This window comes from Rhinolophus sinicus, chromosome 17, assembly GCF_057876585.1.
Source record: "Rhinolophus sinicus isolate RSI-liver-muscle chromosome 17, RSI-T2T, whole genome shotgun sequence".
Taxonomy (NCBI): Eukaryota; Metazoa; Chordata; class Mammalia; order Chiroptera; family Rhinolophidae; genus Rhinolophus; species Rhinolophus sinicus.
Window position 1 is genome coordinate 180,019,331 of NC_142517.1, and position 26,664 is coordinate 180,045,994.

The 26,664-nt window shown below is 36.0% G+C and overlaps 1 protein-coding gene across 11 annotated transcripts in view; it reads right to left on the minus strand.

Moving 5' to 3' along the window:
• ANKRD44 (ankyrin repeat domain 44) overlaps positions 1 to 26,664 on the minus strand; it is a 289,820-nt gene that overhangs the window by 57,315 nt on the left and 205,841 nt on the right. For all 11 annotated transcript variants that reach the window (XM_088794450.1, XM_088794447.1, XM_088794444.1 and 8 more), the window contains one exon: positions 25,566 to 25,677. In XM_088794450.1, coding sequence (XP_088650576.1) covers positions 25,566 to 25,677 — 112 coding nt within the window. The remainder of the gene's footprint in view (positions 1 to 25,565; positions 25,678 to 26,664) is intronic.

A 26,664-nucleotide genomic window follows, 5' to 3' on the forward strand; every position in this document is an offset into this window, starting at 1 on the left:
TTTTCCTTTTTCTTTTATGTAGGCTTTTCCACGTAGGCAACAGGAATTTTGCCAGTGGAGCTATGCAAGCTTATTCTGTGTTGTTTTCACAGCCGTCTTCTCTTTACCCTGCTGAACACACAGGAGCTCTTTTTTGGATCTTTTCTACATGCTGATATTCTATCTTCATTTCACCTTCCTTCCCCAATTGCAGTAAAGAAATTGTACTGCTGTGCTTTACGATAATGAGGTCAGTTTACTGTAAACTAAATGACTTTGAAGGCATTTTATTTTTAACACGATCCAACCATTAACAACAGAGACTTAAAACCCTCCTTTATAACTTGAGACAATCCCTCCTCCGTAACTTTGAGGTAATCCCACCCTGAGCGTTATGTGTATTGCCATCCCTGTGTTCACTTTCTCTGGCATGTAGCCTAAAAGCATCGTCAGTACCATAGGAGGAAAGAAAAGGGGCTGGAAGTTCCGGTGCGTCTCACTCTCCACTGCCTAGAGACAGGCCTGAAAGCTTACTCTTCTAAATACTACGGATCACTCTGATGAGCTTCATTTTCCTTTAAAATAAACTTTCAGGTTTTGACAACATTTTTTCCATTGACATTTAAAATACAACTTTTAAATAAGATAAATTCAGGAATGCATGCATTATTTAACATAATGCCTGACGAGAACTGTATCTGGCCCAGAGAAGTTATTCAATAAATTTGTTTTAATGCAAGAATTTAACAAATGAAATAACTATAAATTACTCTTTAAAATAGAGGCCAAAAAAAAATGGAAATAATGTGGACCTTAATCCATAATGGCGATAGCAAAACATAACCAGTTAACATTTTAGTATGTGCCCTCTTACGCTTATGTATAATAGCCCATAAACACACATAAATCATGATGCATACATTATACTATAACTTTTCTTTTTGTGTTCAAAATGTAGTGAATATTTCTGCATACATTGGATATTCTTTTGCAATGTCATTTTAATGGCTACACAGCATTCCAATAAATCAGTACAATAATGTCTCAATAATATAACTTTGTCCCCTATTCTTGAACTTTTAGGTTGTTCCCTTCTAGGCATTACTATTATTGATATTATTAGTTATGAACATTTGTTTGGCTGAATCTTTATGAATATTCATGATCATTTCCTGATGCTAAATTGCAAAAAGCAGACTATTAAGGCTTTTGATTTATAATTGGCAAAATCTTTTTGGTAATTTAAATAAACTTTGCTGACAAATTGAGATACGGTGCCTGAAGATACACTTTGCTGGGCCTTAGTTCATCATTTCCAACACTATTCACCCCTATTTCTGATTTCATATTTTCAAAGCTCATCAGAGCAGTTACTCACTAAGGAGCTGGTTAAAAAAGAGGAAGAAAAGAGCTGGAAACTTGTCTCTCCGTCACTGAAAATAGCTCCATGGGTATTTCCAGCTGTTCTTTCATGCCCAGTTGGAGTAGTGTACATGCCTTTCAATTCTTTTTCTAGTAACAAGCGTATTTTCTAAAATGAACCTTGTACTGTTACAACTTTTCAAAGCTTTACTGTGTTTAGCCTTAATAAATGAAGTACAATATAAACTGATTCATTTTTAAACTAAAACAAAACCTAGTCTTTTCCACTAGTTTAATAAAAATGAATTTCAACTTATAAGAAACAAAATGAATAAAAAGTTAGCCTTCCTTTAAAAAACAGTATTTAGAGCTCCTATCGATGAATAACTCTCTAGACTATTAAAAACATTTTTTAAACTTTTGTCTCCAGTTGGTAAATAAAGTAGCTAAAATTGCTGTTTTAAGATGATAACCAAAATGCAATCCTCTACACATGTGAGTGCACACAAAACAATATGGCCTCTAACTACTCAGATTTTAAAATTTAGCCTAACTATTCTTGGAAAATATACACATTGGGCTCAGAGTGATCACTTGAGTAATTAGCTTGTTTATTTAATAATAACCCCTAAAATTAATGAAGAAAGAATTTCTCATCTTATAAGACTAGTGCCATAATGTTTATAGTAATGACAGAGATACTCAGCATGCTTTACAGGAACTTAGTAAAGAAGGACTTCCAACCTTTTCCAAAAGAGACCCTGAAGGGAGGGTAAGAGGTAAGAATTTAAGAGTGATTGACTTCAGCTAATTTTTTGAATGCCTGTAACAAACACCCTCTGGGACTAAAAAGATCTGATTCTAGATGGGAAAACAACAACAACAACATAAAACCCACACACCCACAATTTCTTTGTTGAAATAGTTTCTGCTAATCCTTTAAGAACTTAAATCTTAAATCTTATTTTTAGCTATACGAATGAATAGTTTTTATGGATTTCCTGCAAATTGTGAAATAATTTACTTTTTACATTGTTCTTTTCTAAATAGACCTATTTTCATCTATCCAGTCATTAAAGATATCATCTTCGAATAATTTATGGGGCAAAGGACTTTTCCATAACCTTTACTAGTCCACGGAACACCATTATGGAGGATAACTGGCGATTTCTAAATATGTGCATGGTGGCAAGAAATTCTTGTTTTACCCTCCTATAACATCCACACAACCAGAATCTAATATTTAAGTTCTATGCTGTTAAGGGCACATTTCATTGCTTACTTAACTTTCATATTTTCATGTCAAATATGCCTCAAAGTTTTCATGCCTTATAAATATGCCTTAGGATAACTAGATGCTTGTCTGATTTTTTACCTTAAGATTTGACCTTAGCAGTGATTTTACTCAAAGAAAGAAGATTCCTGGGGTACTTTTTGTTTTAATGTATACTACTCTTCCTTCTAAACGAATCCAGTGGTCTCTCTCTTTATCTTGGCCAGAACACACCTTGACCACCAATAACAAATCATTCTACTTCTCCCTCATCCCAAATTCACAATATTTTTTTTTTTCCAATTAAAAGCTTTCTCCCTAAATAATTGTAGTTACTTTGGGACCATTAAATTTGAGCCTCCTTCTGTTGGCAAGTCACCAGGTTATGTTTTTGAAAGATTTGCCTACTGAAAGTCATATAAATAAACCTTGGTTATTCCTAGTTGTGCTGGGGCTCTGAGAGAGCATAGCACTCTCAGAAGCAGAGCTGAGCCCCTGGGATGAATAACTATCCGTGAAATTATTCATATTTCTCCTTTTCTTATCTTTAAAGTGCTGATGACCCACAAACAGTAGGATCCAACCTTTTCAAAACTATAAGCTTCTACCAACTCCAGCTACTAGGAGGTACCAGGTTGGTTAAATCAGAATATGTATTGAATGAACTGATCTCCACTTGTGCCTTCTGAATTATTTAATAGTAACTTTGCCTAAGAGATGAATAAACAATACTAGCTTGAAGTCTCATTTACGTCTCACCAGTAAATAAAGGTCTACTTTATTATACTGTCACCACTGAGATGTGAATGCTATTCTGCAGACTAGAGGTGCTCAGACAAGGGCAACTGTAACCTCTCAGGGACATTTGTCAATGTCTAGAGACATTTTTGATTGTCAAAATTTTGGGGCGGTGGGCATTGGTTGCTACTGGCACCTAGTGGATAGAGGCCAGTGATGCTACTAAGCATCGCACAATGCACAAGATACAGCCCCTCTCAATGAAGAATTATCTTGTTCAAAATGTCAGTAGTGCTGAGGCTGAAAAATCCTGCTTTAAGGAAATGAAATAAAAGTAGATAAAAGAAAAGTATTTCTTTTGAATCTTTGGAAAGGGTTACCACCCCAGCAGTATAAAAAGCTTTGACTTAGAATTTCACAATAGTCAGACAAGTTACCAAACAGAATCCCTACGGTAGGAGTGTCCCAATATAGTCTTACAAAGGAGTTTAAACATGATTACATTGGTATATAGACCAAGTTCCAGAGAAAAGTGTAATCATCAACTTAACAGTGTTCACAGCTAGTGAGAAACCCATCCTTCACATTTAATTTGACAGCACCCAAAATTTGTGAGTTGAACAAAGAATAAAATAGAAAACAGATGTTAACCAAACCACCTAAATGACTTTAGGTATAGGCTTTTTTGATCCATTTTTAATCTCTGCGTGTTTTGGGAAGTGTTGGGTTTGGGGGATGAGGTAGAATAAATGCCTCTAGTGCTGTGACACATGAGAAAACCTCCAGCCATTTTCATATTTTAATCATCTTACCCACATTACAGAGGCAGGCTGTTTGGCAGATGCTCAGAGGAAGGAGCGTTATCAATCCTCAACATCTAATTACTTATCCTAGAGAAAATTAGGCAAGATTCCAAACCTACAGAAGACTCATCTTCTGTCAGGAGTTATTAATTACAAGCAGACTTAAGAAGCATTAATTTGTTTTGGTAATTATGCCAGGGTGTGCACAGCTCTGCCGAAGAGCACAGGAAGTGGAGATTAAAGAGAAGGTGAGCTGCTTGGCTTGGCTGGTAAAGGGGGATCAAAACCAGATGTCCCTAATTTGTCTCTTTTAGCCAAGTTCCAAATAAAATATTCCTTGTGCTAAAGTTTAAATTAAATTGATGCCTGACTGCCCGACTCCTGAGTAAGAATCTAAATTAATTCCTTCTTTTCTTATGATTTCCTGTTTTGTTGTTATTGTTGTTTTGAAGACCTTGAGATAGTTAAAACCTACTCTGACACACAAACACACATCCAAGCACATATTTACATACACATGGGAAAAAAGCCTGGAAGAAAATAGACCAAAATTTAAACAGTGGCTATCTGTGGGTGGTGAGATTATAGGGGATTTCAATTTTCTTTATATATTTCTATGATGTTTCCAAATTTTCTACAATTCAGCACATATTACTTTTACAACCAGAAAAATACCTGAAATAGGATAATTATACCCCTTCTGTCTTTCTATCCCATTCCCTAATTATAATCCAGTTCTATATTGATATGAGTATTTATGCTGGAAAGGGGTAAATTACCAGTCATAGATACTAATCAGATCAAAATCTCACCCAGAATTACCTATTTATATAGCTGACTGCACAACATATTGCTAATGGGTAACATGTTAACATATTACTTAAGAACTAGTTTATCAAAAGATATCCTCAAATTCTATCTTCCATAGTATACATATCCTTATATTCCGGCAATGTACACTTAGAAGGAAAGGACAAAGGAGAATAGATATCAGGTCACAACCAGGCCAGTTATATGACATATTGAAGATATAAGGCTCAAACCTTGAAAAGGATCTAAAATAGAGTTATGTTTAAGGTCAATGTCTAAAGTTGTATGCAATATATACAGTCAATGAAATTCTTTGACAGGTTGGTAATACAAGGTATCTGATGTTAACCTAAGTGAAGCACAAAAAACTCCTACAATATATGAGATAACATAGATTTACCTAAATTTCATGGTGAACAAAGAATTGAGAGAAAGTGTTAACACTGGAAATTCCTGTTTCATTTATGACAGTTTGCTGATGGATACAGAGCCATGTGGATATTTCCAGAGCTCTTTTAAAATAATAGTCCTAGTAACTCTTTGGTCAAAGCACCACGTACAGAATACCTTCTGTGTGAACGATAGATGTTTTGAGGCCACAGAATATGGAAGAGATGGTCCCAGGTAGCATCGCCTGAGGTAGACCTGGGAGAACAGGTAGTTCTTTGGATCAATAGTTCCTCAGCCACTCAATGCTTTAATGCTGACTTTGGCTGCTCCACTCTCCTTCAGAGAGCAAAATTTGGCTGTCCTATTTCTCATTCTCTCGGACTTTTGCTCTCTCTGAACTAAGATGCTAGCTGGGAGTAATATGTTTCCTTCTAGGAAATTAATGTCAGTTTAACTGAAACACAATACCTTAACTGAGAGGAATCACTCCAATAGCAAGAATTCTATGTAACCAGCATACAGATCAAGAAACACAACATTACTAACAATTCAGAAGTCCTTCTCATGCCCCTCACAAGAAGCATAGCACCAAGAAACATGCAATAGCAATCTACTGCTGGGAAAGAAGCAAGAGCATGGAAAAGAACCACTTCTGTGGAATAAGCATGCAGGGGCTGCTGAAAGGTCAGCGTGAAGAAAAACCTTTTGGTACCTCAACTTCCACTTTAATCTAAAGTTAACAAAAGCCCGTTCCAGAGGAATCTAAAGCCTCTGGTGTACTGAAGACAACCACGAAAACAACAAACTCAAACCCAGCTCATCTCCTCATTTGATTGATGCATGCCTACACAGAGAAAAAGAGGCCTGCCCATACCCAGCTGTGAATATTATTTACCACAGTCTCTACTATTCTTCACTTAATACCAATCACCCATTCAAATGTTGTTAGAGACACAAAACAGCAAGGAAAAAATTTCAAAAACCTAATCTGAATACTATGGAAGAAAGAATCAGTGAACTTGAAGATAAGTCAATAGAAATGATCCAAATGGAAGCACAGAGAGAAAAAAAGAGTTTTTTAAAAAACCAAGAGCCATGGAACTACATTAAACATTCTGACTTGTATAATTGGAGGCCTAGAAGATGAAAAGAGAACAAGCCAGCCAGCAAAATATTTGAAGGATTTTCCAAAACTGAAAAAAAAAAAAAAAAAAAAAAAAAAAAAAAGACAACTAACCACAGATCCAGAAAGCTGAGGGAACTTCCAGCAGGATAAATACCAAAATAGGGGTAACACACCTACACACATGCCATACATAAAGAAAAAAATCTTCAAGATAGCCAGAGGAAAAAAAAAGAAACATTACATTCAGAGGAACAAACAAAGAATTACAGCAGATTTCTCATCAGAAATTATGCAAGCCAGAAAACCACAGAGTGACATTAAAGAATTGAAATTAAAAAGTTGCCAATATACCATTCTATAACTACTGAAAATCTCTTTCAAAATGAAGTCCCCATTCCCCCCAAAAAGGCACTTTTAGACAAGTGGTTTTACTCTCAGCAGCAGTATATGAGTTATGCTTGTTCCACATCCTTAATCACCACTTGGTATTTTCTATTTCTTTGGCCATTTTGGTGGTTGTGAAGTTGTAGCATATTGTGGTAGACAGAATAATGATCCCCAAACAGGTCCACATTCTAGTTCCCAGAACCTTTAAATATATTACCCTATTGGCAAAAGAGAATTTGCAGATGGATTAAGGTTATGGACTTTGAGGTGTGGAAATTATCCTGGATTACATGGGTGGTGCTAATCTAATCATGCGAATGTTTAAAAGGGGAGAACCTTTCCCAGATGTGGTCACAGACAGATGTGTTAAAGGAAAAAGGGTCAGAGAGATGCAACACAGTTGGATTTGAAAATGGAAGGGGGAAAAACTAAGGAATGAGGGCAGCCTCTAGAAGTTGAAAAGGGAGGGAAATGGATTCTTCCCTAGAGCATCCAGAAGACAAATGCCGTGCTACCAATGCCTTGGTATTAGTGCAGTAAGGCCTATATTGGATTTCTAACCTACAGAACTGTAAGATAATATATTTGTATTGTTTTAAGCCACTAAATTTGTGGCAATTTGTTATGGCAGCAAAAGAACACTAATAAACACATGTGGTTCTAATTTGCATATTCCTGATGACTAATAGAATTGATCAGCTTTTCCTATATTTATTGGCTATCCTCTTTTGTGAAGTGCCTGTTCAAATCTTTTGCCCATTTTTTATTGGGTTACCTATCTGTTTCTTATTGGTTTTTAAGGTTTCTTTTACATATTGTAAGTTATTTTTTTAAATATATATATTCTGAATACAAGAACCCATTCATATTGCACTCTGAAACTTGCCTTTGCACTCTCTTATTGGTATCTTTTAATGAACAAAAATTTTAATGCTAATATATTCCAATATATCTTATTTTTCCTTTTGCTTTATTACTTTGTTTTTAAATCTTACTAAAAAATATTTTCTTCTGAGTTATGAAGATGTTCTCCTATGCTTTCTTTTTTTTTAATTAGTTGATTGGGGTGACAATTGTTAATAAAGTTACATAGATTTCAGGTGTACAATTCTGTATTACATCATCTATAAATCCCACTGTGTGTTCACCACCCAGAGTGAGTTCTCCTTCCATCACCATATATTTGATCCCTTTTACCCTCATCTACCACCCCTCTCCCCCTTTACCCTCTGGTTCCTATGCTTTCTTCTACAAGCTTTATTGTAATTTTCACATATAGATCTGCAATCCATTTTGAATTGTTTTGGATATGGTAAATGAAAAGATTCATTTTTCCCATATGCATATTTAATTAACCTAGTATTATTTAATGACAAGACCCTCTTGTTCCCCACTGAAATGCTTGGCCACCTTAATGATAAGCCAGGAAACCATACGTGTGTACATCTATTTTTCAACTCTTCATTCTGTTTCATTGGTTGGTTTACCTACATTTGCTCTAATAGCATACTGTTTTTATTACTATCGCTTCATAATAGATTTTGATATTTGGAAGGTAAAGCCTCAGGTTTTTCTTTTGCAAGACTGCCTTGTATATTCTTTGCCCTTTGCATTTCCATATAAAATTAAAATCAGCTTTTCAATTTACTCACATATACAAAACCCTACAGGGACTTTGACGAGTCTATATCGGTTTACAGACAGTTGTTATCTTTAACACATTGAGTCTTTTAATCAATAGAAATAATATGTTTTTCCACTTATTGAAGCAGAGTTCATTTTTTCCCCCCATAATGTATCATAGTTTTATGGTATGGACATGTAATATTTTTATGCTATTGAAAACTGTAATTTTTTGTAAGTGATATCGTTTTAAAATTTCATTTTCTACTTGTTACTGGGATATAGAAAAGCAAATGATTTTTAAAATATTAACCTTGTATATGGTAAAAGTAAGGGCATTTATTAAGTCATCTTTAATTTTTCTCAATAATGTTTTAGTATTTTTATGGAAAGAGCATTTTATATAATATTTATATGAGTGTAAAAATGAAATATTTTTGTAAATGATATATTTTAAAAGTTTTACTTCTTATTTATTTTTGTTGATGGTATATAGAAATATAATTGCTTTTTGTATGTTGACCTTATATTCTTATCAATCCATCTTGAATTGAGTTTTGAGTATAGTGTGAAGTAAAAGGAAAAACATTTTCCCTATAGGCACATTTAATTAATCTACCACCTATCTTAATGTCTGTAACTTGATTATACCTGCAAAATCTCTCTTTTGCCATGTAAGGCAACATATTCACACGTTCCAGTAATTAGAGTGTGGACACCATTGGAGGGTCACACATTTATTTATGTGCTTGTTTGTTTGTTTGTTTATATTAAGATATGATCGACAGATAACATTTTTCAGGTGTACATATAATGATTTGATTACTTTTATTTGTTTTTCTTCCCTTACTGTACCAACTAAGACTTCAGTCCAATGTTGAACAGGATGAGAGACAGCAGGTATATTATTAATCTTGTTCTCAATATTTCACTATTAAGTATTATGTTTACCACAGATAGCTTGCAGATAATTTTTAACAGATTAAGTTCCTGCCTATTTCTAGTTTGCTAAGAATTTTTTTTAAAATCATAAATGAGCACTGAGCTCTACCAAATACTTTTACTACATTGATTGAGATGTTTATTTGATATTTTTCTCCTTTTTCTGTTATTATGGTAAATTACCTATGTTAATTTTCTAATGGCAAACTACTTTGTATTTCTCAATTGTGATATATTATCTTTTTTAGTATATTGTTGTATTTAATTTGCAAATATTTTGTTTAGAATTGTCAGTACTTTTGGATGGATGTTTTCAGTCTAAAAATATTCACTTTTGTTTACCTTGAGCAATATAAGAACAGTAGAAATATTGACAAAAGAGTCGGTCCTTATCTCAAGCACTCTACAGTCTTCTAAAACTTGTTCACATTGATCCAACCACATAACAATTCTTTTTTCTTTTATCTAAATTTTTTTGTTATTTCTTTATCTAAATCAAATGAAACATGTCTGGAGGTTGGGATAAGACAGAGAATCTTAGAGGAACCAACAGAACAGTTCATTCATTTCCTGCATTTTTACCTGCATTGGCAATAAATATATGCTGAGTCCATCAAGATGGAGTTGGGTCTACTTTATAGTGAGCAATATCTGGCACATTATATGTTCTTAATAAATATGTAGTGACACTAAAAATAAAACCCAAAGATGGTGCCTCTGTAAGTAATAGTCCACCTCATTTCAACAGTACAAAATGTTTTCTTTTTAAGTACTACCTGGAGAAATCTCTTAGGATTGCAGTTACTGCAAATACTAATAATTACTCCTTCATCCCACCAGCGACACTGTAGGTCCCCAAAGTCACCAAATATTTAAATCAATATGTCTCAAAGATATCAGAGAAAAGTACAAGCATTAAATTAGGGGATTCAGAGAGGTATTCTCTCTATATTTAGACTGTGAATTTTTTTAGGTTTTTTTCCCAGCATTGAATTGTTAAGGCCTTTTTAAACAAAGGGATGCCATACAAGATGAGAAGAAATAATGGATCATTTTATTGAGAAAATGTGAATGATATCTATAAAGGCTTTGATTATTGGAGTTTTTATATAACTCTGGGGCCTAATCACCACTGTAAGTTGGCATCTACCGTGTTTCCCTGAAAATAAGACCTACCTGGACAATCAGCTCTAATGCATCTTTGGGAGCAAAAATTAATATAAGACCTGGTCTTATTTTACTATAATAGAAGACCAGGTATAATATAATATAATATAATATAATATAATATAATATAATATAATATAATATAATATAATATAATATATAGTACAATACTGGGTCTTATATTAATTTTTGCTCCAAAAGACGCATTAGAGCTGAATGCCTGGCTAGGTCTTATTTTCAGGGAAACAGGGTAAGACAAAAAGGCAGCAGGTCTCCTAGATTTCATACTATTTTAAATATATTCAGTCTCTACCCATTATCCATATATCAACAAAAGTACTCATTTGAGAGCTAATTCAGTTGAAGTTCTGCACTGCAAAACACTTGGTTGCATTAAGTGACAAACATATTCAAATGGTGACAAGTAGACAGCCCTGTAAAATATTCAGGGTCACGGGTGTTATATTTCATCAATTCCAGTCGCTGCACACATAAAGTTTTTTTGTGTATTACCAGGAAAAACAATAATACTGCCTCATGTTTCCATGGTGACTTCTGAGAGCAATTCTTACATTTTTAAGAGTTACTCTTTTAATCAACTTTAATTTTCATCTAGATGATATTCCCAGGTTACCCTGAATTATATTATCTTCAAGTTAATTTACTTTCTGCCTCAGCACGAGGTAAAACTTATTTGCCTAGGGCGAGAGAGGTTTTATTTAGGGATAGGTTGTACAGGAACTTAGAAGTTGAGGGACATGCAATATGATTTTAAAATCTGCAGAAAAAATAACAAAGATACAAATTTAAATATAAAAAATTATTAATTTTTAATAATTAAAAATTTATGCAACAGTAAAAGTATCCTGCTTCCATAAGACATTTTACTTACCTGGTCTTAGTCCTCACATTTTGCTTACGTGGTCTTAGAGCAGATCAACATGAATTCTCTTCAGACACCATTTTTAATGTTAAATTACAGTATAAATTTCCCACTCTAAGCATCAATTAACATTTTAGTGATTCTAGTCCAGTCAACAAAATATACAGCTTTAAAATTTTTTTCTACTGGTTCAATTAAATCTAATCTTGGTGGGATTCTGAAACACTAGCTAAGCACCACAGACTAGTTCTGGCTGATGAACATTAAAAGAATCAGCACAGATTCAAGTAAGTGGGTAAAGAAAGCTGTTATTATTTTAAGCAAAATTAAAACAGATGGAAAAGACAGACACACATGTATTTAGATATGGGCCTACCTCACATTTAATCTTTTATGAATGGCTAATCCCAGATGGTGCTGGGATTCAGGAGCACAATTTGAGATACAGCATCCATTTTCTTTTTACTCCAGTGTACTATGTCAGTTACATCTCTTCTGTTTAGTGAATGATGCAAGTGTCATCAAAAGGAAAGAAACCATCATGAAAACACGTTCTCTAATATATTGAAAATGAGTTAGTGGTCAGTTTTTCAAACCAAGTCTAAACATCCAACTATATTCTCCATTATTTAATTCATTTCAGGTTTGGTCCACTAATCCGCATTCACCCAAATGGTGGGGTGATAAAACAAGACCAATGAGATAAATACAACAAACATATTATACTGATGAGTGTCAGTGAATCAATTAATTAACCAAGGAACCCAGAATGGATGTGCCCTCCCCTGAACTCTCATAGCATGTCACCTGTACCTCTTCTGGGATATCATGATTTACCTTGGATAATGATAAGAATAAGAGAAATCCAGAATTCTAACAGAGCAACTACAGTGCTTTATTATAGTTATTTATTTAAATGCTGATTCCCATTACTGGACAGTAAGCTCCCAGATACAGCAGATACTCCATCTTTTTAGACCTGGCATGTATAGGAGGTAGGGGGAATTGATTCAGATACATTAAATAAATACATAATCATAGCTGCTTCTTGTCATATGCCAGCACTATGCTAAACACTCTTACATTATCTTATTTAATCCTTAAAACAACTTAATTCCTACTTGACGAACATGATATGGGGGCTCATAGAAATGAAGTGAAATGCTTAAAGAACTTGTGGGGAGGTAATGGCAGAGCTGGCATTCCAACCCTGGCCTGTGTGATACAGGTCCTTGAACTTTCAACCATCCTATGTGGTATGGAGGTCTAAGAATAGGCAATGACACTGTGGGAGGTGGTTGAGTGCAGACTCCAGACATTGGGCAAAGCCATTGGCAGCCTCTGCACTGCCATTGGTGGGCAGTGATGACAGCAGTGTCTCTACTAGACATCTGTGACCAAATGGCTTTTTGGATGTTAACAATAATGGAAGACACCGCCACAGCAAGCAAGAACAGGAGGGAAGGAAAATAGTGAGTGTGCTGTAGCCAAGTGCGCAGAGTGCATAGGAAACATGCCAAGACCTCTTCAGAAGGAATTGAAGCCAAAGCTTTGACAGAATAGAAGGGGACAGGGCCAGAGAAATAATTTGGGGTTAGTTACTATAATCCTATTATTACCCTATAGAGAACTAGAAAATGTGAGTGACATCTTGAGTCAGTATTTACATAGCATATGTTTACCCACCAACCACACTAGATTATAAACTTCTTGAAAGTAATATCCATATCTAATACATTTCTATGTCAGCCATGGTTCCTTGCACAATGCCCTATGACTTACTCTGTATCTCCATAAAGTAGCTATCCTAAACATAGCGAATGTAAGAGAAATCACACCTTAGAAGTTGTCCCAATGGACTACGAGGTTGAGTTCCAGTAGGAAAAAAAATAGCACCAGTAGTAAGGGTTTCTCTAGGCCTGTCTAGAAGAGAGAACTCCCGGACAGGCTGCCAAGGGTATTCTGATTGACAAGGCACTGGGTGCTGACTAAGAGAGGGTACGTTAGGTCACCAGAGCTTGAGCTCATTGACTTTTACTAAATTCCTTTGATTTTAATTCTATATTCAGGAAGAAAACTTCTGATGTTTACTCAGTTTATAAAATTGGATCTCCTACTTGGAAGGGAATATTGCTGTAGCAAATGACATAAATCCCCTGGTCCTCTTAGCAGTTGGACTTTTCACTGTAAATTCACAAAGGATGGTCTTGCTTATCTAACTCATATGACTGATAAGGGGGACTAATAAAGTTTATGAACTTGAAAAAGCTGATATTTTGACCCTGATTTCTAACTGCTAGCACCAACAGAGCTTTAAAAAGACTCTAAGGAAACACCCAGTATCATCTTTATTGTAATATCCTTTTCACCTTTAAAAATGTATTTTAAGAGAGAATGACACCAAAAACATACTGTTTTTCTGAAACAATTGCTCTGGGTTATTTCTTACTACAGTTTGTCTCATATCAATGTGAGGAATTTGAGACCCAAATAAGATTGCTATAAACTAAAAAATCTTTATGGAATTGAAAAAATAATTTTTGTGTGTGCGAAATAAAACATATGTTTGGAAAACTATAATTTTTTTCCTAGTAAAATAATGCTATGAAGTTGTTACTCTATATTAAATTGCCTCCCCAGTGACCAAGTGAATTTTATTGTTTAATATTAACAAAACTACTTTTCCAAATGCTGAATGGCCCACAGAATTTAAACCCAGTGATGTTACCACTTAGTTATAGGGATCTGTTCATACAAGAAAATAAATCTCAGTTATTGCTGAACGATTTGGTTTTTCCAAATATCCTTTTCAGCTGTTACAGATGGCTGGGCCTCTACCCTCCTTTGGAATCTTAGAAAGGCTCTTTGTTCTTTGTATCATAACCCCATGACTTGAAGGCACAGGTGTGTATGTGAGCTCTTATTCTGACTAAAAAAATGCTCAGACCTCTACATTTTCTGTTACTGAATGAGGATCAAGAAGGAAAGTGATTATCATGGGGACCTGGTTTAGAATTCACAAGCGATGCCTCCTTAGCAGCTGTTAAAGATAAAGCATCTTTGGAGAAACGATCTTGCTGGGAAGTCACTCCCTACCACTCTGCTCCTTTCCCTCATCGCCAGGCTGGAAAGGGTCATTCCTGGCAGCTGTTATCATAAGGAGAGTGAGGCCAAGCTGTCAGCAGCTGTTACAAAGATGTTGAACAGAGATGTCAGGATGAAGGTTGAGTTCAAGAGTGTTTTTATAAAAATATGTGCTGAAGTCCAGGGGTTAGTACTATAGATCGCAAACAGTGGGATATACTTGACAGCTGTACCTGCGGTTGTGTTACTCCTCACTGGGTAAAGCTATAAGGTGGTTATGCTCTCCTGACAGAAGAAGAAAATGCAGGCTACTGTTCAAGACAAGCCTTTCCAAAGAAATGGGTGGTGGAGATGTAACTGTTGTGGGTATTGTCCAAGGTTCTCCTTCTTCCCTTTGACAAAGCCTAAAGACTGCTCATCTCAGTGGTATCTATCTTGGTTGGATGTCACAGTCTTGGTTGATGTGGAATTGAGATCCCCTGAGACAGCTTTGTCTTTCAAAGTCTGAGTTTACCAGTCCTCCAGATAGTATAGAATAATGATTAAAAACTTGGAATTTAGTCAGATACACATGGGTTTGAGTCCTGGTTCTACATCACACCAGCTGTTGTGACCCAGGGCAAGTTATTTAATTTCTTTGTACTTTAGGATACTCACGTGTGAAATATGGATGAAAAATAGAAGTTACTTCACAGTGTTGCTGTGAGAATTAAATGAGATGATACAGGCACACAGGGCCTAGTGCAACATTCTTTCAATAAATGTTCATTATTATGACTTTATTAAAAGTAGGTATAGTTGTTAAACTTCTCCCCAGTGAGAAAAGAGAATTAGGGTTTTGTTTTGTTTAAGAGATTAACTCTTTTAAGAAATGAGGGTCTGATGACCTCATATCATTGATCAAAGTTCCGTGAACTTTGATGTCATAAAGTTCAGAATGTGCCTCCATTTTTTATATCTTGTTTGACTTCTTTTATCAGCATTTTGTAGTTTTCAGCATATAAGTCCCATATTTCTCTTTTTGGAAGTTGTAAATAATGTATTTTTAATTTGATATCCACATGTTCATTCCTAGTATATAAAAATGCAATTGATTTTTGTATGTTTATTTTGTACACGGTGACCTTGCTGAACTCATTATAGGTTTTAGGCGTTTTTTCTTGATTCCTTGAAATTTCCTATGTAGATAATCCTGTCATCTTCAAGTAGAGAAAGTTTCATTTCTTTCCTTTCTGATCTTTATGCCATTTATTTCCTTTCCTTGGCTTTTGCTTAGTTAGAATTTCCAGCACAATGTTGAAAAAGATGTGGTGAAAGCAGACATCCTTGCCGTCTTCCTTATCTAGGGGAAAGCAGCCCTTCACCATTAAGTACATTAGCTGTTCTTTTTCAGGTTGTTAGATGCTTTTTTGTATCAAATTGAGGAAGTTCCCCTCTATTCCTATTTTTCTGAGTTTTTATTTTTAATCTTGAATTGGTGTTGAATTCTGCCAAATATTTTTCTGCACTGTTTGACATAATCATGTGATTTTTCTTCTTTAGTCTGTTAATATGGTGAATTGCATTGATTGATTTTCAAATATCAAAATAGGCTTTCCCTATTATAACCCCATTTGGTCAGGGTATATAATTCTTTGTATATATTACAAACATGTGTTAATATATAAACATATGTTTGGAATATATACCTACTTTTAATAAAGTCATAATAATGAACATTTATTGCAAGCATGTTGAACTAGGCCCTATTCCTGCATCATCTCATTTAATTCTCACAGCAACACTGTGAAGTAACTCCTATTTTTAATCCGTATTTCACACGAGTATCGTAAAGTATAAAGAAATTAAATAGCTTGCCCTGGGTCATAAGGCTAATATGATATAGAAACAGGACTCAAACCCATGTTAGAGTTCTATTTGTTAATAGTTTAAGAATTTTTACATCTGTATTCATAAGAGGTGCTTGTTTATATTTCTTTTTGTACTGTCTTTGTTTGGTTTTGGTATCAGGGTATATTAGCTTCATAAATGAATTGGAAAGTGGTCCCTCATCTTCCATTTTTCAGAAGAGATTGCATAGAATTGGTGTTAATTCTTTAATATTTGGTAAAATTCTCCAGTGAAATATCTGGACCTAGCGATTTCTTTTGGGAGTGTTTTTAAAATCAATTTTCTAAGTAATCATAGGGCTATTCAAAAGATCTACTTCATATTGGGTAAGTGGTAATGGTTTCTGTTTTTTGATGACTTGGTCCATTTCACCAAAGTTGATAAATTTATGTGTGTAGAGCTATTAATACTATTCCTTTATTATCTTTTTGATGTCTGTGAGATCTATAGGTATAGCCCGTTTCAAGCCTAATATTAGAAATTTGTGACATTCTTTTTTTTGTCAGTCTTGGTAGAGGTTTGCCAATTTATTCATCTTTTCAAAGAACCAGATGTTTGTTTCATTGATTTTCTCCATTCTTTTTCTTTTTAAAATTCTATTTATTTCTGCTCCCGTCTCTATTATTTCCTTTTTCTGCTTATTTTGAGTTTATTTTGCTCCTCTCTTTCTAGATTCTTGACATGGAAACTTAGATTGACTTGAGACTTTTCCACTTTTCCAATGTAAGCATTTAGTGCTATAAATTTTTTAGCACTAATTTAACTGTGTTCCTAAATTTTGATTTGTTGTATCTTCATTTACATTCAGTTCAATGTATTTTTTTTTTATTTCCCTTGAGATGTTCTCTTTCACTTATAGATTACTTAGATGTCTATAGTTTAATTTCCAAGTATGGAGGTTTTCCTGGTATCTTTCTGTTATTGATTTCTAGTTTTATTCCATTGTGGTGGGAGAACACACTGTGTGATTTCAACTTTTTTAAGGATTGCTTTGTGGTTCAGGATATCTTAGTGAATGTTCCATGGGCAGTTGAAAAAACTAGGTATTCTTTTGTTATTGCGTAACATGTTCTATAAATGTTGATTAAATCCCCTTGGTTGATGATGTTTTTAAGTTTTTCTATATGCTGGATGATTTTCTGTCTAGTGGGTCCATCAATTGTTGAAAGAGCTGTTAAAGTCTTGACTATAATCGTGGATTTCTCTATTTATCTTCTCAGTTCTATCAGCTTTTGCTTCACATACTTTGCAACGCTGTTGTTTGGTGTGTACACAATTAGGACACTCTCCTTGAATGTGTTCCAATCTTTACTGGGCTGCCTTCCTGACATCCTTCTCCTTAGAGAAGGGCCCCTTCCTGCCCTGCTCAGGCCTGCCTAATGAGTTTGTAACTGAGTAGAAGGGAAGGAAGGAAGGAAGGAAAGAAGAAAGGATGGAACAAAGGCTGGATTAACTTTTTTTTAAGGCTAACTATTACACATTTTGCCTAAGAAATCTTTGTTTCTTCTACATCACTGAGTCCTTAGAAACTCCCACATCAAGAGCAATAATTCCTGTTCTTTGAATCTCTTAGGGCTCACTCTCCATCTGAAAGAAATTACAGAAAATGTGAGTGTATGTGTGTGTGATTTTAATTTTGTGGGTGTCTTCACATCAGTTTGAGACTTTGGTATAGGTTTTCAGATCTTGCAAAAGAAAACAAAATGGAGGGAAGATTACAATAAAATAAGTTTGTGCTGGGAAGTAATCAAATCTAAAGAAAAGGCCAAGCCACAAAACCGTAAATTTTCATTTCCTCTCTCACCTGTGTCTTCTATGAAATACCTTGCTAATAAACAGGACAGTTACTATCACACTTATAAATGAGCATTTAAGTTTTATCACTAAGTCAGCCTTAATCACTCACGAGTATATTTCATTTGTTCAACAATTTTGGGCACCTGGTAAGTGCTTGGCATTACTGGAACCTTATGTGTTATAAAGCTGATATTGAAATTCACATATAAAGGATAACAGTTTAATTTTCTTTAGAACTGGGTGTTAATCTTTCCTAAAACAATGGCTTTAAGTGTGTGGCTTTGTTTTGAACCAGGGAGTTCAAATGGGGAATAATCAAACAATAACTTTATTCTCCTTTTCCCTATATCGTCCAACCTCCTTAATGAGGCTACTGCTTTTCCTGTCATCTCAGATAAAATTCCAACAAATAATAAAAAGTTCTCTGGGCATGTCAGTTACCAACATAATTTCATGTCAGTGACTAATATATCTATTTCACCACAGTAATCACAAACTCTGAACACTGTTTAACGCTGAAGCTTCTTTCTGCTGCCCGCAGGAGAAAGAGAGACATGGCTGAATTCCCTGTTCCCCAGTCCAAGGGCTTCTCCTCCTCCCTTCCCTTCATTGACTTCCTCTGCTTCCTCCAGGACTGAAGGGAAGAGAGAAAAGGAGGACACGGAAGTGGACAGGGAAAATGGTCTTACTGACTGGTACCCTTCTGACAGTGAAATTTTCTGACCGTGTTTAAAAAACTGTCTCTCTGGGATACTTCTTAGGTTCTCCAGCAATCCACCATCACTGGGGCTTCTTGCCTGAAGTTCCCTCTCTCTGGGTAAATGCACCTCTCTTCTGGTAGCTTACATTCCCCTCTCCCCACTAGGCATCCTGGGTCTCCCCATTCTTCCAGGCAGTCATCTTGAGTAGGATCCAGGAGAACTCCAGGCCAGCTCTGGCCCTTAGCTTAATTTGGACATTGGGAAACATACACTGTTGACCTTTCATTGGAGGGGTGGAGTATTTCTCAAACACAGAACTTTAAAAATTTAACTTCTGACAGGCAAGCTCTAGATCGAGTCATTCAATTTTCAGATTTATCACATGCCAGTCCACTCGGCCCCCTAAATTGTAAGAGACACATATCAGCTATCCAAACAATCTCTTGAACTTCCTCAGCTGGGCTTGGGGTCAAGAGAAAGCATCCTTCCCCCCTGCTCTGGGGGAGAGGAGTAGCGGTGGGATTCACAGTGGAGCTGTGTCCAAAGAAACCTGCCCTCTGATATCCAACTTCCTACATAGGGTAGGTAAACAGATCATGGGTTAAAATATTAGTGTTTCACTTTGAAAAGTAGGGGCAATGGCTCCACTGTCCTGGCCTCTCTACTAAAGGTAAAACTGAAATTGTTTATTTTAATACATCCTGTTAATGTTCCTTTCATCAGTTGCCAAATTCACTCATGGTAAAGCCAAAAAATTTTTTTTCTGCTGCATTGGAAATAAATAGATTTAACATTTTGTCATAAAATATTGTCTATTCCATTGTTCTAAACATAGACTCACATCCAAATTCTGACTCAAAAGTTGTGGGCTTATATTTACATTCATAGCAGTGAGTAGCATCAGAATATCTGTGCCAACCCCTTCAATCCTTCCCTTAATGAGAGTTCCCCATAAGATTTTATGTTTCTCTTCAACTGAATTAAATAGAAGAAAAAAACAAGACCAGCACTGTTGAGGTTTCCACTGCACATTGGAAGTCTGCCTGCTGGGAGGTCACAGACACTCCCAAGTCCTCTTAGCAGTACCTCTGGGGACAGAAAAAAGCCATCAAAGACTTGTTTGGGGCTAGGGTTCAAGTATGCTGGTTTTTCATCTTCTTGTCTGCAGATGACTGCTTAGTAGCTCTCTCTCTCTCACTCTCTCTCTCTCTCTCTCTCTCTCTCCTCTTCTATAGCCTGCTATCTTAACTTTGAGATGCTTAATTAGACATTGCCAATATAAGTACATCTTTTACGGAAATAGGTGGTAATGGTTTCTTAAATTCCTGTGATAAACACAAGAAACAACCCAAATACTGAATAGTTTACCTGAAAGTAGCATAGTTTCAGGGTTCAGTTGCCTAAAATATAGTGGTCTAGAATATTCATGCAAGGGCATTTGTCACCCCCACATACTCTCACAGTTGAAGTTCAAGTTAGCTTCTAACAGGGTGAGAAGGTCTCAGGGAAGCAGCCAGATTCCAAGTGATTCGGCATGTCAAAATCTTGGAATGAATTTGATCAGAAGCCTAGAGTTTTCAAACAATCTCGCTAAATTTCTGTAGGCAATTTATGTAATTATATTGGCACATACATTTTTCCATTTCAATAACAAAACCACAAAGATCTTTTGTTCACAGGCACATCTTTAATATTATAAAAGAAAAATAGTATGCTCATACAAACTCACAAATTCCAAATAGGGGCATGATTCTCTGTTCTCTTCAGAGTCAGTAAGAATGCATTCCAGATAAAGGAAAAGGGAGGCATAAAGCTCTCCTTTGCCAACTCCCTTCCTCCACTCACACATAAGTTTTATTCAGACACAAAATGCTATATTAGTCAAGTCTCTTCCATTCTGTTTTGGTATTTTGAGCCCAATTGAATATGACTGATCACAGCTCTCAGCATACATTTGTGGGCAGATTTTTGCTTGCACACACAGTACATACATTTGATCGAATCCAGCTGAGGACACTGGCCTAAGTAGACAGACTTGGCAGAATTCTAAACCTTGGCTATTCTATCAAGGCTAAGGGGCTCATATTACTTTCTAGAAGTTTTCTGCTCATGGAATGTATTTAATATACGTTTATATAAGGGAAGTAGAATGAATATAACTAAAATAATATCTGTTCCTTTTGGATTATAGCAAAATAGACTGAACACAAAATACAGTTTATAAATTCTAGGCCTATGATCACAGATAAGGCTCAAAAACATGAATGCCAAATAAACACACACCAAGTTAAATGTCAAGAGTCAAACAAAATACACATCAAAATTAATGATACGTATTTAATGATATGCATAATCACAGTAATTGCTCCACCAAATGGGAAGAGAGGCAAAAGACAAATTTTTACCAACCTCTCAAATCAGCTAGCTCTGATGGCCAACCATCTTCTTCAATCTTGCTCTACTTCCTAAGGGACAAAGGCCCTGGTCTGGTAGGAAAGGCCTGTGGGTGCCACAAATACTCATTTATTGTCTATATTCCTTCAGGCCAGAAACAGGCTAGGGAATATGACATAAATAAAGATCTCCATGCATAATTCCTGTTCAAAGGCTCATATAAGCTATCAAGAGAGCCAGAAACATGTCTTTCATTGGTATTATTCTAGCACCTAGCTTAGAGTCAGGACCGATTTGTTACAAAGATGAGCCCTAGGAGGATGGGGTGTTTGTGTGGTGTAATGAAGGAGAAGACTGGCCTGGCAGTGGTGAGTCTTATAAATGTACTACCTAGTGCATATTGCTTAATTGGTTTGCTATCCTAGTATCTAGTACCCAAAGAAATGGAAGTTTTAAAGAATATGAGGGTATTGTGGTCACAAAGAGAGAGAGAGAGGAAGAAAGAGAGAGAAATGAGAAAAGATACCCTTTAATATACACACTTCTTGTATCAAGAGCAAGCCTTACTCTCATCACAAGGAAAATAATATTTTTTCTGTTTTCTTTTTGCATCTATATGAAATAATGAATATTAACTAAACTTACTGTGGTAATCATTCCGCAATATATGTAACTCAAGTTATTATGCTGTACACCTTAAACTTACACAGTGCTGTATGTCAAGTATTTCTCAATAAAACTGAAAGGAAAAGAATAATTAAATGGCATAATGTATGCAAAACTCCTGGCATGTGATGAATACACAGTAAATGCCATTGGTAGTGGTCCTACCCTCTCCCAAATCCATTCACAGTTGGGTGAGTAAGCAGTGGAGATAAGATATCTGCAATGGTCTGGCTTTGTGATGTCACTCTGAGGGGAGGGTCCAGAATTGTGTTTTGTTTTGAATAGGATGGGGCAGGGTACAAGAATGTTTTTAGCCTGCTCAGGATCTTTGCTTAGTTAAACTACACCCAAGAGGAATTTTAGGATGCATTTCAAAATGGAAATACACAGAACTTTCCATCTAACTATAATAATTCAGAAAAATGAGAGGAGAATTTCTATCCCGTCTCTGTTACAAATGACCCACTGAAGTTCTTTTCTGAAAACAAACAGTGGTGACCTTTTTTACCAATTTATATTGATAATCGGGTCATTTTCAGCTGACAGAGCAAATTAAGATAAATTAGCACCCCCCACCACCACCACCTGATTTTGAATGTCTTATAATTTCCTAGAATAATCATCTTTTTGTAAATCATACAGGGTAAGTGTTCATCTAATCAAAGGGAACTTGTGAAACCTTTTTCTTCATGGACAGAAAACCTTTTCATCAGATAACAGGCAATGGCCCTGAAATGGCTTTCCTGAAAAATTATAATAATGTGCAATATATTGTTTACATAAAAAGAAAGTATTGCAGGATAATCCTTCTCAGAATTACTGTACTATAGGATTCAAGATAACTTATCAAAGTACTTTAAAACAGCACAAGTTATTAAAACTATCATAACAAACTTTGTAATAAAAGTTCATATGTCCAACTATGACATGGTTTTCCTAGAGAAAACCAACTGAAAACATCCTAGGTACCTTTTAGGATACAGGCGCATAATGGGTAGTTACAGCAGTAAGTCTTCACTCTGCCGCTGATTATTACACACACACACACACACACACACACACACACACACACACTTTGTGAGGAGCCTTTCTTTTGTGAAATCTAAACAAAGTCTTATTTGCTGCTAGGACTAGATCAACTTCCAAGGCAGTGCTGCTGTTAGAAGGCAGAAGTGATAGTGGTTTATATCTTAACCAATTCCTACCAAGCTTTTGCTCTATGTTGAAAAGCCTTGGAGGTATGTGGAGCTTTAACCTGCACTGGAGGGCAGCATGGTGCGGTAAACATTTTAACATCAGGAATCCTGATTTATGGTCTGGCTTCTTCCACTGACCAGAGGTATACTCATAACTTTGGAACAGTCAATGCCCCTGTTAATGCCCCCGTGGTTTTGGTTTGCCACCTATAAAATAAGGGATTATCCCATTGCCACCTGTGATTCTATATCAAAATCCATCTTACAGAAGGCTATGAAATCACTGGCTTCTGGTGGTTTCAAAATATGTCCACAAATTCTTTGACACTTCTCTCTTTGAAAGGTGGTGTCTACTTCACCTCTCTGGATTTTGTGACTGCCACAATGAATGGATGCAGCAGAAGTGATCCTGTGTGACCCTCAAGGCTAGATCATTAAAAATCATGTGATCTCTTTCTCTCACTTGCTCTCACTCTCCATTTCACTCTCTCCCAGGGCAGATGCCTTGGTTCCCTGAGCCACCATGTAAGATATCCAGCTACTCTGAAACCACCAAGCTATAGAAAACCAAATAAAGAAACCACATAGAGACAGAGGTACTCAAGGGATGTCAGCTGTTTGAATCCTCCAACCCAGGTGATTGACATATGAATGAAGAAGGCTTTGAGGGCATGCCAGCCCCAGCCACTGCCTGACTATAATCTCATATGATACATTGAACTAGAACTATTCAGCTAAGCCACTCGTGAATTCCTGATCCACAGAAACACTGAGAGGTAATAAATCATCATTGTTGTTTTAAGCCACTATCTTTTTTTGTGATCTGTTATGCTGCCACAGTAACTGGAAGAACTATGGAATCAAAACTAGAGGGGAAAAAGTGCCCTCCCTGAGGTCGAACAAGAAAATCTTTAGTATCCACAAGAACCACAAGAAAGAACACAGGGGAGTCTTCAAGAATTATGAAGATAGGTACAATTTACAAATAAATGCCACACACACAAAAAAAAAAAAAAACCCAAAAAAACCACAAGAATAATCACCTTCTTATTTCCAAACTGGGTGACCTTGAGGAATATTTTTCTCACATTCATAGTTAAAAGAAATATAGTAAAAATGACCCTAAGTGGAACCGTTGGAAACCACCAGCAAAACCCAAAGTAAAGGAAAGAGCTGGGGCATCATTCAGTCATTTCTATGTAGGGGCTGACACCACTGGCTTTCTGCCTCATGCCTTTCTCAAAAGATTGTGCAGTTGTTCAAGTGTTTCCCCAAACACACCTCTGAATAACTCCGACAAGTAGGACTTCTCCTTTTAAAGGGATAAGGAAACGAGTTGGAGTACAGTCAGCAGAGATGGCAACTATCACTGGACCAGAGATAGTGAGTTCGGGATACCCCATGTATCCTGGTGAAGCTGAACCACAGACAAGGCTCAGGAGATGGCAAATGGTGGCCAGCAGATAGGATTCAGCCACAAACCCATTTTTCCTTCTAGCTCACCCAGAGTTTTCAAAACAGGAATTTCACATAAAATGTCTAGAATTCTAGTTTCTCTTGAAACACTGGAAATGCAGCAACACTAGGTATGCATTCCCACCTGGTTTCCATCAGCTGGAGCTGACTAGCTGTTTCTCCCTTTAGACAAAACATGTCCTCTCTATTTGCCACAATCCCCACCACTCCCTATTCTACACCTGGGCTCACTTTACTCGTTTACTTTACTTTTGGTCCCCATGGCCCTTTGCATTTATGTCTCTTGACCTACATACAAGAGGCATTTCAGACTGCAAACCCCAAGGTATTCCTGATCACTACAGGTTTAACATTTTTGGTGGTTTGGAAATTCCAGTAAATTCTGCTGTTGTGTCCTTACCAATTTCTTTCCATAAATTACAAATGTGGGACCACGACAAACCCATATGCCTAACGATTATGTAAGTCAACTTACAACACTGTTATTTAATATTGGAGTGCTAAATATGTCTCCAGAAATATATCTTGAGCTTATTCAATACATCCAAATTATCTTTAAAATGCAAACCATATCCATACACAGACGTAACATTTCCAGAGCAAATTAATGTGGAAAACAGTTAATTGTCAGTCATGTCTATGATTAGGATAGACAGAAATGGAACAAAGAGATCTACACTTCATAAAGTGAAACAATTTAATCACTTACTACAGAATATCTACAAGGTGATTTCTAGTGGGGACTTAATTAGGCAGTGAGGGCATTCGCTGAGAGATTAAGACCAGCATTTTCAGGTTGGATGGGAGTGTGTGTGTGAGTGTGTGTGTGTGTGTGTGTGTGTGTGTTAGAGAAAACAAAACAAGACAAAACAACTCACCAATTCCAGACATTGTCTGTGGCCATAGGCAGCAGCATAATGTATGCTATTGTAACCTTCCTTGTCCCGGATAGATGGATTTGCATCATTTTGAAGCAGAAACTCTAGACATCTGCAAGTATAAAGATGAGGTGTTGTTTTAGAAAACATCTCTGGACCAACAGGGATAATTAATGTAAATTTTCTCCTCTTATGAATGTTCCACAAATGGAACATTCCACTTAGTGAGTTTAAGCATTTCTTTAAGAACCCTACAGCAATGAGGTCTTATGTACTGGAAGGTGTGTGCGTGTGCGTGTGTGTGTGTGTGTGTGTGTGTGTGTGTGTGTGTATGTTTTCTGTAGCTTCCTTTATTTCAGCTTAAAATAGCCATTCCAGAATTCAGGAAAGGCTTTAGCAACAAAAGGGCAATTAAGGTTTTTTTTCCCTTCTCATCTTAAGGTACAAAACTTCTCTGTTATCAAGATCACTAAATAATACATTTTAGAGCTCCATGTTCAAAAGACGAAGTCTCGACTGTAATAAAGCCGTGTTCAGGCCCTTGCAACTGGGTAAACCTCAGAGAGAGAGTTTTATTTTTAACCCTGATATTGGAGACTCTAAGGTCAAAAGGCTGGAAAATGAAAGTTCAAAAAAATAAGAAAAACAACAACGAAAGAAACCAAGAAGAGCCTAAACAACAAAAGGATTAAAGGAATGGGTAAACATTTTTAAAAATATAAAGGATTAATTCAGTAACCATATATGAAGAAAAAGGCTCAAATTGGCACCATTAGGAAATAGAGACTAAAAGAAACAATAAATAAAAAAATTTAAAAGCCTTTTCTGACAGAGTTGTAATTTTCCTGAAAAAGCTACAATCTTTGGAATAGGTTAGAGGAAGGCGTGTGGTTTCACCTTTCCTGAAGAGGCCCACACTCCAGGATACAAGTACCCAGAGGATGTAATGAGTTCTGTTCAGGGCTTATTGGAAATCGTACAATCCTGCTGGTGAAAGAGAGAATAACTAGGCAGGAAACACTGCTCCATAATTTCACCTTTATTTCTGTGACAGTGGGACAAACACTTCCTTCAAAAGACCAAGAGGATTCAATTTCAT